This window comes from Kryptolebias marmoratus, linkage group LG23 (genome assembly GCF_001649575.2).
Source record: "Kryptolebias marmoratus isolate JLee-2015 linkage group LG23, ASM164957v2, whole genome shotgun sequence".
Classification (NCBI taxonomy): domain Eukaryota; kingdom Metazoa; phylum Chordata; class Actinopteri; order Cyprinodontiformes; family Rivulidae; genus Kryptolebias; species Kryptolebias marmoratus.
This window is the reverse complement of record NC_051452.1, coordinates 13,164,223-13,177,313: the sequence shown is the minus strand read 5'-3', so window position 1 is coordinate 13,177,313 and position 13,091 is coordinate 13,164,223. Positions and strand designations below refer to the sequence as shown.

At 43.9% G+C, this 13,091-nt stretch overlaps 1 protein-coding gene across 3 annotated transcripts in view; it reads right to left on the bottom strand.

Moving 5' to 3' along the window:
* The window catches only part of vangl1 (VANGL planar cell polarity protein 1), a 56,729-nt gene that overhangs the window by 9,190 nt on the left and 34,448 nt on the right, over positions 1–13,091 (bottom strand). For all 3 annotated transcript variants that reach the window (XM_017432781.3, XM_037973844.1, XM_017432782.3), the window contains 2 exons: positions 7,601–8,032; positions 6,308–6,483 (listed from right to left, as the gene is read on the bottom strand). In XM_017432781.3, the coding sequence (XP_017288270.1) occupies positions 6,308–6,483; positions 7,601–8,032 (608 nt within the window). The remainder of the gene's footprint in view (positions 1–6,307; positions 6,484–7,600; positions 8,033–13,091) is intronic.

The following is a 13,091-nucleotide window of genomic DNA, read 5'->3' as shown; positions in this document are numbered from 1 at the left end:
AGAAAAGAACAGGAAAGAAAAAAATCTGCCATGAGATGCTTTTCCACCTGGAGGATCCAGATACCTGAAAATCCCTGTGTGATACAGAGCCAGGAGAAGGCTAAAACATAGGTTTTTTTTTTTTGGCTTACTTTCAAAAGATTTCTATGAATGAGAAAAGAACCTGTAGTATTTCTCGAGGACAACAAAGCAAACAGAGAGTGGAGGGGGGGATGGATGGAAAGGATGTGGGATAGATGTTGACTTTAACGGAAGACGAGGGGAACCACTTGAAACCGAAAACACCTGAAAGCAATACTTAAATTAATTCCTCGGTGGGAAATACCCCTCAGAGCCATTACAAAACACAGGAAGACCCCCCCCCCCTAAACAACACAACACTTCTCACCCATCCAGGAGAAAATACAACACAAACAGCTTGGCGGTGGAAACCAGACGTCGATGAAAGGCGTGGTTCTCGGGAGCGGCTTTAATTTCGGTGCGGGCCTTGTTATAACACACATACATACAAGCATCTAATGGCAGGAGAAGGCGTGAGGGGGGCTGCAGCCCAGACCAAGGTTCGGTGCGTGCCAGGTCTTGTCTTTCATACCCCGGCACTATTAAACCAAACCGTACACAAGCAGGCTGTTTTCACACGTTATGGCTCATAAATCATCTGCTCCTTAAAACACGCTGCCTCTGTGTTTCCTGGAAGAGAGCTTAGCAGACTTACGAAGGCGGCCGGACATTATTCAGCAGCTAGGGTGTAACCGGCCCTTTAACGGCTACGAACTTACTGCACGTTCACATGTTCAGTCAACTTCATGTCACAAAGCCACAGGTATTTTCAGCCAAATATACAGTAAAAGCTGCATTTACCAATATGCCTTTATGACTCTATATTAGGCAGACAAAAAAATCTATTTCCAGGCACTGTTAGATGAAATAAACAGGTTTATTTATATATTGTGCACAAAATATAGAGAGCATTAAAGACAATAAAGAATTAACATCTGAGTCCCAGGTCCGAATGGGGAAGCTCTGGTCCCCAAATCAACACAGGTGCTTTAATTAAACATATTGAAATACTGGACCAGAAGGAGGAGTTAGGGAAAAACAAGTCAGTCTGGTTCCTTTGAGGAGAAAATTCAACATCACTCCTATAAACAAGTTCATTCTGTGAGAACCCATGGGACTTGGAATAGAAGTCCTAACATTATCAGGACTTATAAACAACAGGTGTTACCCTACAGTAAATTTTGCCATTACACCCTCCAGGATTTTGCGATGTTGCGATCGCAACTATTAACGCAAATCAAGCAAACCCCGCAAAATCTCAACTTTTTGCAACTTTGTCCAAAACACCGCAACTTTAGCCCAATATTTATTGTTTATAAAGTGATTCACCACCGTTTCTGCAGTCTAGTGTCTTCTTTGTGGGTTTATGTAGTGTGGAATACAAAATAACCCCAAATAACTCACGAAGAAGACAAATGACGTCACATCCTGTTAACATCAGAATGCCGGGAGCATGCAGGAGCAGCGACCGAAGCAAAAATGTGCGCTAATGCTTCACATTTGCCCACAAAGATTTCAGCAAACCAGTTTCCTACCCAGCTGCAGGAGAGTGGAGGGAAGCTGTTTTGCACATCCTGCAGTGTAATCATCGAACATAAACGCAAGTCATCCATCGACAAACACTTCGTGTCTGCAAAACGTGAGGAGAGCTGCAGACGAGGGACAATCCAGAAATAGTCATGAATGTCAGTTTATAAGCTATCAAAGTTCTCAAATAAAGCACCTTTTGATAATGTCAATGTTTATTGGTAATTATCTTACAAAACTAGTAAGTATTTTTGGTTTATATATTAAAAGTTATAGTTTTTCATTGATTTTAGTAAAAAAAAAAATCGCAACTTTTCATTGCAACTTTTAGGAAAATGCCCCGCAAAATCAGGCATTTTAGCCCGCAACAATCACAAAAAATGCCTGCGAAATCCTGGAGGGACTGATTAGGGATGTAAAAGTGGATGTATGCATCGCAGGACTGAGTCAATCAGATAAAGAATACTGACTAAAAGAGGGCGCAGATGCTTTGTTTTATTGCTGCTCCAGCAGTACTATCCTATGGGGTTTGTACGACAAACAAACAAGTATCATTTGGGCATTCGAAGTCTAGCTCTGTTTGTTTCCCACAGATCAGCCGTTAGCAGTCACCATGTCCCGTTTCAGCTCTTTACCCACGTGGAGCGCTAACTTAATATCCACAAGCAGCAGCAGCACACACATTAGCCAGCAGCATGTGCTTCCTATTACTCCAACAGAAGATCACAGCTCGACTCCTGAACCTGCTGACGGAGGCGGCTGCAGTCTGACCTTCTTTCTGGGTTCGTTTCGCTTCGGTACAAACATCATGAAGTGACTGAAGCGGCCAAAACTGAAAAACAGATGGGACAATAACCCGCGCACCCTTGCGTGGTTTTAGCAGCACCGCGTTAACTGGATGCCGTGCTCAGATCTGCTGGAGCTGCAGCAGGAAGCAGAACAACGTCCCCTTGGTTAAACTGAGGAATCCAGACAAAAGATCAATATTTAAACGGTCCGTTTTATTAAATGTTAGCTCAGACCTGGTTTCTTCCCAACTTTAATCAAACATTAAGCTGAGCAAACACGACACAAGCAAAAACCTTTTCTAGTTCTGTTATAACCCAGTAACTCAAGAGAGCCAAGCACAAAGCCCTGAAGTAACAAAAAACAGGAAGCCATGGCTTAAATAAAAGCATGTTTGGAGAAGCAGTGATGGACTCGCCAAATATTTATACGTTGGATCTCTGGTACATCAACGCCTTAAGACTTAAGTACAGTTTCTATCCATGTGCCATTAAACAAATAAACTCTACTAACTGACCTTTATGGTGCAATGACAGTGAAGGATTTGAAGGTTGGTTAGAAATGGGAGACAATCGATTGGTGCGAGGAAAGAACCGGTGAAAACTTGTTTGAGTGCTCCACAGAACAGACTGGAACAGGCATTGGCCTTTCAGAATCACTAACAGTACCTAGCATTCTGCCAAACCCATGGTTCTCGAGACCTGTGGTACCAGTACCACTGGTGGTACTCAGGATGCCTCTATTGTTCTTTGAAGATGATGGGGTATCAACAATTTACAAGTTAAATCGCAGGCTAAATCAACCGCCATAAGCTGAAATGTGATGGAAAGCTAAAAAGGACACGCAGATAAAAAGCCGAGCGGTTCAAACAAGTTGTGATTTTGGCTCCAGATGGAAATCACTCAAAACAACAAGAGGTACCTAACACCCCCGTCAGAAAACTGTCAGAAGAATCAAAATCCAAAGCATAAATTCCCTCACAGAACAATCCTGAATGTATGTGTCGAGAATTGGAGCACAGATGTGGTTTTCACAGGTGTGATCTTTGACCTTGAAATCCATAGGGATCATCCTTGACCCATGAGGTGTCCAGCTGTGCAGTTTGACATTCCTACATTACACTGCTGCAGAGTTAAAGAATGGACAAGGTTTAAAAAAAACAAACAAACAAAAAAAAGGGGCCCCTGTGGACTTGACCTTTGACCCCCGTGACCTTGAAATCAATAGGGATTATCCCTGACCCATGATGTGTTCAGCTGTGCAGTCTGACATTCCTACATTACACAGTTGCAGAGTTAAAGAATGGACAAGGTTTTAAAAAAAAGGGGGGGGGGTCACCTGTGGCCTTGACCTTTGACCCCACCGTGACCTTGAAATCAATAGGGATGATCCCTGACCCATGACGTGTTCAGCTGTGCAGTCTGACATTCCTATTTCACAGATGGAGAGTCAGAGCTTGGATTAGAAAGTGTCCACAGATGGACAGACAGAAACGGACGGAGGACGGATGGACAGTGACATACTATAAAATGACCCACCTTAGGATGTATAAACACACAATGAAGAATATTTTGAAAACCTCTGTGGAAACTGGAGTGGACGATGGTTAATCGATGTGCTAAGGGCTACTTAAGCAGTGCCTGTGAAGTCTCTGTAAGACCAGCTCGCAAAACTGTGACGAAATTTGATTCAAGCGATCTAAAATTCGAATGTGGAGCAAAAGATGGGCCAAGATGGCAGCGTACGCCATGTTCTGACATGTGATGACGAGATGAAGGGAGAGGGAAACGGAGAAACTGGGACACCTCAAGTCAAAGAGATCGAAAAACGAGCCAGAAGTACGGATTTTAGGTATGTTAGGAAGAAACCAGAAAGTCAAGACAGACAAGGATCTACCTGTTGGAAAAAAAGTAAAACTGCACGTTACCAATAAAGGTTGGAGACTTCAGGGGAAAAAAAAGAAGAAAAAAAAGGAAAGGCACCCAGACGAAGTGGCTGGTAGGAAGAGAAATGGTGCCAGGAGAAACAAAGGAGAGGGAGGGAAAGACTTCAGAGAGGAAACGCCTCAAAAAGGCGCCGCAGAAAGAGGGCGGACGGGGAGGGAAGACCCGGGAGACCGAAGTCTTACAGAGGGGAGCTGAAGAGAGAATAAAGAATGAGAGTTTAATAGTTAATGGGCGGGTCGTGTTGAAGAACGTGCGCCGTTTGTTGAGCTGGAGGAAGGTAAACAGCGCTGACGAGAGAAATCAGGTTTTCGGGATCTCATCGGGAAAAACCGGAAAATCCCAATTTCAGCCAAAACACATGAGCTCTCCGGTTACTCCCTGGTCTCCTCACACAGCCTCCAGTCTCTCCCACACTCTTGCTGTTCGGTTTCTAATAAAAACCTGAAGGATTTATAGCCGGAGCCTCTTTTATGACGGGACGACCTGCTCCTTGCCTTTCAAATCTTTATGCAGGTTTGCAGGTGTGCTGCTCGGATTACCCACGTTCCCTCCTAAAACTGCTTTTAAAACCTTCAAACTGTAAACAAAGCTGCGTGTTCGGTTAAATGTGGGTTCAAAGCGTCACAGCACCTAAAACCTTTCAGTTTAGATGAAAAACTCACATCAGTGCCTGTTAATGGTCGGATTTTAAGCTGTGACACTCATCCCTGATTGGCCGGCGGCAGGCCCGTCTAATTAGTGCTCCCCGCATAGCGCAGGAGCCTATGGTCAGCCTGATCAACAGACACCGACCGTGCAACCAGATGTGAACACAGCTGTCATTCCTAGCAGCGCAGAGACGAGTGTGATGACAGATGACGGAGCTCTACTGCAGCCATTTCGAACAAACCTTGAAAGTAACGTTGTGCGTGATCACGTGAAGTACTGCAAGATGTCACGCTCAGCGCAGGTGTTGAGGGCGACTCTCAGCTACCACCCCTTCAAATTTAGGCTCAATATCTATAAAACCGACTGAGTTATAGCCAGTTTTGTGTTTGCAAAGGTCAATCAGCTGTGGTGGCCATCTTTAATTGTCCTGACTTCAAAGGTTAATCGGTTGTAGACGTACCTCCAATGATTGTTTTTTGAAAGTTGCATTCCATGCAATCCATGCATTGGTTCATGAAATATTTTGCTAACAGACAAACAGGGTTGACTCCAACAGTTAATACTTAAGTTTTCAGTAAATATATCTCGAAATGAGTAGAACTTAAAGTACGTGTTGTGAAAGACAATCATCTACTACCATACGAAATTTTAGCTCAATATCTGTAAATTTGACTGAATTATTTTTTCTAAAGGCAGTTGGCTGTGGTGGCCATCTTGACTTAGATTGACTGTAAAAGTTAATCATTTGTAGAAGAACATTCAATGATTGTTTCCTGAAATTTCTTTTAAAATCCGTCCAGTGGTTTATAAGATATTTTGCTAACAGACAGAGCTGACTGCGAATAGTGATTCACAAAATTTTAAACAAAGATCTCATGCAACTAGTTAGCACTCAAGATATATGTTGAGGATCAGTCTCAGCTACTACCACACCAAGAATTAGATTAATATGTGTAAAACTGACTGAGTTACAGTCATTTTGGGGATTTTTAAGGTCAGTTAGCTGTGGCAGCCATCTTAAATGGGGTTGACTCCAGATGTAGGAACCTTAAGTGAATGGTCCCTATGAGGATGCGAAAGCAAACGCGTAGATGCACAGCCAATGATTAACTTCCACAGGTTTCATTAGAATCTGTCCAGTGGTTCAGGAGATATTTTGCTAACAGACAAACAAGCATACTCACACAAAGATACAGGCAAAAACAATATTATTCAGCTTTTGGTCGTAGGTGATGTTTATTTCAACCTGAACAGCCAATCCCGAAGAAAGTGAACAATAAAGCGAAACGGACCACTCTGAGCCTCGCAGAAATGAACTAAGTAAAAGTGTTTTGTCTCACCTGAGCTGTCCCAGGTTGTAGTGCCTCGTGGCGCCGTCCGTGGAGCGCGTGACGCACACCGAGTAGCACGGCTGGAGCTGCCGGAGCTCCAGCAGGACGACGGCCAGGTAGTGGATGAAGAGCAGCGCGTCCACCAGGGACACGGCGTACTGGACCACTCCCTGGTAGTTGGTGTCCTGCGAGAACAAAGATGGAGTCACTTGAAACCAGCCAAGATTTGTACACAGACTACTTTAAGCCAGGATCTCATTGAGCTGCGACTGTTAGCAACAAACTGCGAACTGCCAGGGAGTTTCTAAAAATATCTTGAAAAGTTCTTGAGGGCTCTCAAGTTTTTCTTGTGTGTCACAGGAATTTTGTTTTTCCTCAAAATAGTTGTTGCAGGCATGTGGCTCCTGCCTGAAACCCCTCATAATTTAGTTTTCGTAACTCTAGCTCTGTACTTTTTTGGTGGCATGTATGAATAATAATAAAAAAAAAAACATATCGAGAGTTTGTGCAAACGTGTCAGACCCACACCACATAGCTCCTCTGAAGATGCGAAAGCGAACATGCAGGTCCTTGTAACTGAATGGTTCCTCTGAAGATGTGAAAGCAAACACTTAGGTACTTATAACTGAGACATAAGCCAGTGTCTTATTGACTTTTTTGTGGCGTTCCCAATTTCCTTAAGTGAGTTGCAGTTCCTCCAAAACAGTAGGTGTTGCTACAAAGAAAAAAAACAAAAACAACAGGACACAGCAGGAATGGCAGCAGAAGACGAGTAACCACATAGTTTAAACTTAATTGCAAGTGGTTGAGATTAAAATAGCAACACTTCTTAAGAAAAATACTGTTAATACAGTTGGATACCCCAAGACACTGCCCGACCCTACACTATGTATTAATTTTTATTGACATATTTTAAAGCCATAACCATTTGTGCATGGATAATTCGGGAGGTTCAACACATGTAAGCCTAAATGTAGAGCATTTAAATATTAAAGCAGATTTCAAAGAACTGTAAGCCTTTTTAGATTTGCTGTTTGCGTGTTTTCCTCAAGCATTCTAAATGAAGAGCCAACAGGGATTTTAGATTATAAGTCACACATCAAACACACACCCTTGGAGAAACCAGAAATCTGTGTTTTGGTTGTTTTTTTGATTTATTTAAGCTCTTGAAGGCATTAAAAATACATGTGTCTCTGCTACTCGTGCTCCTAATAATTCTACTTCAGTTACCATGTATATTTTTAGTTACGCTCTACGCTCAGAGTGAAAGCGGTAACAGCTCCTTTATTGCGTCTCACACACCTGAGAGTCGAGTATCCGGACGCTGTAAAAGAGCCAGTAGGAGACGACAAGGAGGAACACCAACACAGCCAGGAGGACCCGGAAAACGAAGACGCGCGGGAGTCCCGCCCGCGCCGGCCTAAAGTAGAGCGCCCAGACGGCCAGCAGCAGGATGAGCAGCTTGAAGGCCACGGAGATGAAGAGGCCCTCGCAGGCCGTCCCGCAGCTCTGCAGCTTCTCCGGCCACAGGATGTGCGGCAGCGTGAGGAAGGCCAGCGGCGTGAGGAACACCAGCAGGCCCAGGATCACGGCGACGGCCCGGGTGAAGTAGCGGCGGCAGTCGAGGCCCACGCTGTCCTCGAGGTCCTTGGTGATGCGGACGATGTCCTCCTGGGACAGGCTGTGCTCCGATGTGCCGGTGATGGCTGTGGTGGTCTCGCCCCAGTTGTCATCCTGAAATTATGAAGAAGAAAGCGGAACATGTTTAAAGTCGCGTGATTCACATGGTAACTTTTCCAGAGGTTAACTTTGACAAATCAAACAAGCCAGACCTCAGAGGACCACTTCACAGACCTTAAAACCATTTCAGGTAGTAGACTACTAAGGCTACTCTGACCCTTAGGACTCTGAAACATGAGTCGCCATTTTCTTGACTCCATATGGACCCTCAAAGGACACAAGTGGATGTGATTGGTCCACACATAAATGTACACTGACAGGCTGAGCAAACTGAACTCTCTCACTTTTAAAATGTCACCGTCTGCTGTGACATGTCCTCTTTTGAACGTGTTTTGACCGTTGGCCAACAGCGTTCCTCGGAAGGTGTGAAAGCAAACACGTCCTTATGATCAGTGGGACTAACAGGTCTCATAACCCTTAAGTTATAAGTTTTTTTGTATTTCTTCTGAGCATAACTTTCGCTCCAAGTTTGGCAACTTTTAATGTTTTCCCAGTTCTAAATAATCTCTTTCGCTGTAGAATGACAGACTCCAAACCCTTCCTAGTTTGACGTTGGGGTGGGAATTTTTCAGCTCCCTTACAGTTCGATTCAATTACAATTCAGAGACACAATTATAAACAAATTGTTGATGCAACTAATGGCTAATTTTACATAAATGAACACGGATTTATACGTTTTCATGCATAATAAACACAAAAAGCATGCAAAAGAACCCATTGTTTACAGTCTGCTGACCAACAGTTAGCACAGATGCTAACCTAGTATAGAAAAGCTTAAACAATTAGCATTGTATTCATGTAACGACAACTTCAGCCGGTATTTACAGTCTGGGTTCAGCAGGGACTAAATTAAAACGATGTGGCAGAAACAATAGCTGAACAAATAGAAGGCAGGTTCTTTCCAAGCCTGGGAGAAAGAAAGGAATTAAAGAGCGATGTGGAAAAAGTAAAAGTAAATGGAGCGCGCTGCCCGCTGACGCCCGCCTCCGCAGATAATGGATGTCAGCGGTGCGGGGAGCAGAGAGAGATGGGGTCTCTGTACACAGCGGTCACAACAAGATGGCCCCCGGGGTTCAAAACGGCAGAGACGAAGCAGAACAATGGAAGGCTGAGCAAACTGTCGATGAAACCCTGAGGAAAAATCAGCTTCAAACCTGAATCCACATTTAGAACATAAGGAAAAAAAAACAAAACGCAAATGGTCACACTAATATGGCGCCATTTAACCTAAATTAGGTCCTTAAAAAGGCTTTGAAATGAGTCCCCACTTTTTTAATGCTAGAATTCAAAGTTTCCCACCAGATTATTCTAATAAATCAAACAATAATTAGCCAAACTTTGGTTGATAACATCTGTTTGGGTGAGAACCAACAACACACAGTGAGAAGCTAACTATTGCTTTTGTCTCTGACTGTTAGCAAAATATCTCTTGAACTGCTGGATGGATTTGAATGAAACTCTCAGAAAATAATCGCTGGATGCACATCTACGACGGATTGACTTTCGGAGCTAACCCAATTTAAGATGGCCGCCACAGCCAGCTGATCTTAAGATGCACAAAAATGGCTGTGAATCAGCTAATTACAAAGGTACAGTGCTAGAATTTGGTGTCGTAGTAGCTGAGAGTTGTCCCTAAATCATAATCCAAGAGCTACACATTGCGAAACATCTTTGCTAAAAATGTTGGCATTACCTGCTAAGAGTCAACCCCGTCCGTCTGTTAGCAAAATATCTCACGAACCACCAGACAGATTTCAATGAAACTCTCGACAAGGAATCGTTAGACGTGCGTCTAGAACTCATTGACTTTTGGAACCATTCCAATTCAAGATGGCTGCCACAGCTGATCAACCTTAGCGAACACAAATATGGCTACAACCTAGTCAGATTGACACATATTGCGATGCAGCGTTGGAGTATCATTCAGGCCTGTTGACACGTTGAGCCTCGACTCGTTGGTGTAGTTTTCCACCGAGTCTCTTTGATGGGGGGCCGGCACCGAAACCCACCCCGGGTCCGTTTGGCCTTTGACACGACGGCCGTAAATACTCGTGTCACCGGGCATGTCTTCCGACGGTGCCGAACGTCTCCGCTGACCTGTACCCGCGAGAGCCAAATGAGACGGCGGAATGCGGTGCTCGGGCTGGGGCGTCAGAGCGCACATGCTGCCGCATTCCAACAGGAAGTCGGGCGGCGTTCCCGAGGGAGGCGAAGTGCCGCCATCTCGTTTATTCATAGAAGCAAATCCATCTAAAAGCGACACTTAAGGCAAAACCTGAAATTATTGAAAGCCTAGCAGTCCTTAAAAGACGGATTACCACCCGCTGCTTTTCATGCAAAGGTTTTAAACGGAGACCGTCTTATGTTAAGAAATGACGGCGTTGTAGCCGTTTTGGTCAAATATTAAAAATAACATTATGTGTGACAAGTTAGTGGTCAGAGTATGTGTTTTGAATGACTTTCAGCTACTACCATGCCAAATTTTTGCTCAGTATCTGTAAAATTGACTGAGTAGTAGCCATTTTTGTGTTATACAAGTTTGCTTAGCTGCGGTGGCCATCTTGAATTGGGTTGACGACAAAAGGTAATCAGTTGCAGATGTTCGTTCAATCTATAATTACTGAAAGTTTCATTGAAATCCATCCATGGGTTGATGAGATATTTTGCTAACAGACAAACAGGTTGACTCCAACAGTTAATGCCAAAGTTTTTAATAAAATTCTTGAACTATCAGTTAGCTCTCAGAGAATGGGTTGAGGACGACTCTCTGCAACTACCACACCAAATTTGAGCATAATATGTGTAAAGTTGACGAGTTATAGCTATTTTTATGTTTCCTAAGGTTGATTAGGTGTAGTGGCCATCTTAAATTGAAATGACTCCAAAAGTTAATTAGTTGTAGATTTTTTTTGAATAATTACTTTCTGAAGGTTTCATTAAAATGCAACAAGTGGTTCATTAGATATTTTGCTAACAGACACGAAGGAGCACATACACCGACAAAATCAATCCCGCCCGCCTTTCGGAAGAGGAAATTCAAACAGAAATGAGGCAGGTTTTTAGTATAGTTTATCTGATCTAAAGCACAAAACAAGCAGCAGAATTTTATTCATTAACACCCAAACATGGTTGGTGCTGAAGTGGAGACCGTGGAGCCGAACAAAGAAGGCCTCTTTGTTTCTAATTAGAGAAGAGGACTGAAGAGCCCTCTCGCAGGCGCTCTATTCACGTGAAGCAATTATCCCCCGCAGAGAACCAAAGCAAGCGACAGCTCATTATTTTCTTCTGGTATTAATAGAGTTAAACGCTCCACAAAAGGGCCGGGCCACATGCCTCGGTTACCTGGAGAGACACAAATAATCCAAAACCCCGACGGGAAAAATTGTTACTTTCATTCTTCCTGCAATACAGTAATTAACAGTCTGACACCTGCAGGTGTCTGACAGTGACAAAAAAAAAAAAAAAAAAAATCACAATTTTTTATTTTTTTAGCCAATTTTCCTGTAATTTGCAAATTGTGAATGGTACAAAAACCGCTGCAAAGTCTGGTTTAATACAGTTGCAACAAGCGTTGCATTTGGGTTTTAATGCCAAATATCCTTAACAAGGACAAGACATTGCAAAGATAGTTAGTGTCTAATTAGATGTATTGTATTTTCAGCACTGTAGGGCGCACTGGATTATAAGACGCACTGTCGATGAATGGTCCATTTTCGAACTTTTGTCATATATAAGGCACTTTAAGTGAAACAAAACTGCTCCGTCTTTTCGGAGAATATTGCACCGACATAAAGGCCCCCACATACTCGGGCGTACTTCACTCCACGGAGGTCTGGGCATACTCGAGGCGGACTCAACGCGGACGCTCACTGGACACGTCCACGCAAAGATCAAACTTTATGACCACATGCGCACACTTGGTGTCGCACAAACTGCCCAGCGAGAAACGGCTTTCACATCGTACGGTTTTGTGTGCAACACCAACCGCTGTCAGGTGAGAATCGGCGCCGGTGTGACCGATGCTCTCTGTGCAGCACTGGCAGGTGTGCGGTGGCTGCCCTGGTGGTGAAGAAATGGCGCTAAAGGCACCTTCTTTTCTCTTCTTGCGATCTCTTCCTCCTCGTCCGGTGACAGCGTGACTGAAACTTGTCACGGGAGAATTTTAGGCAATCTGTACGCTCGAGTATGAAGCCTCAACCGTCACAATAAAACATTACGACTTCTTACATATATAAAGGCGCTCCGGATTATAAGGCATACTGTGGTTTTTTGAGAAAATTGAGGGCTTTTAAATGCGCCTTATAGTCCGGAAAATATGGTATTCTGATGTATTTTACATAAAACAGTCAGATTGTTCAGGGGTCATAACGAGTTTTAGACGGCGTATAGATGTTGTGTCTGTTCACATAAAAAGAACTGCTGACAACCGATGGCGTATTAACTTCCTGAAGGGATGCGCCATGTTGCGGTGGGATACGTTAACCAGCTTTCCGTGAGACTTCAAATTAATGTCCAAAGAGGGGGAGGTGTTTTGGTCGGGGGGGGCAATGCGAGGAAATGGGTTTCAGCCTAAGTAATGACCTTTACGTGACGTGGAGCACAGTGTTATTGTGCCTAACAGCTGCTGGCGGATTCCGAACTATTAATCCCGTTTAGCTGGTGCTGATGAGCCGCTTGTGTTTGTGTGGATGAGAGAGGAAATCAATGGGCATTAGGTGCAAGGAAGAGTGCTTTTTGTGACCGCGGCGAACCTCGACAACAGCCGGAGGGAGAGGTGAATCACAGCATCCGAGGCGCCGTAGTCGAGATCCAATCATTACTCACAGAGCTCTGAGTAACACGTTGCTTTAAGACACTCATGAACTCTGGTCTTCGTGCTCTAATGGGCCCTTTCTGGCATACAGCAGAAAAACACACATTTAGACGCCGTAACGGAAACGGCGCTGATAAAAAAAAATACCTAAGATGAAGAAAATTTGCAGGAATTCTGGAGTATTTCTCTGCCTGGGCTTCCCCTCTGACAGCACGGCTAAAAATAGCCTTCAGTCGGCCA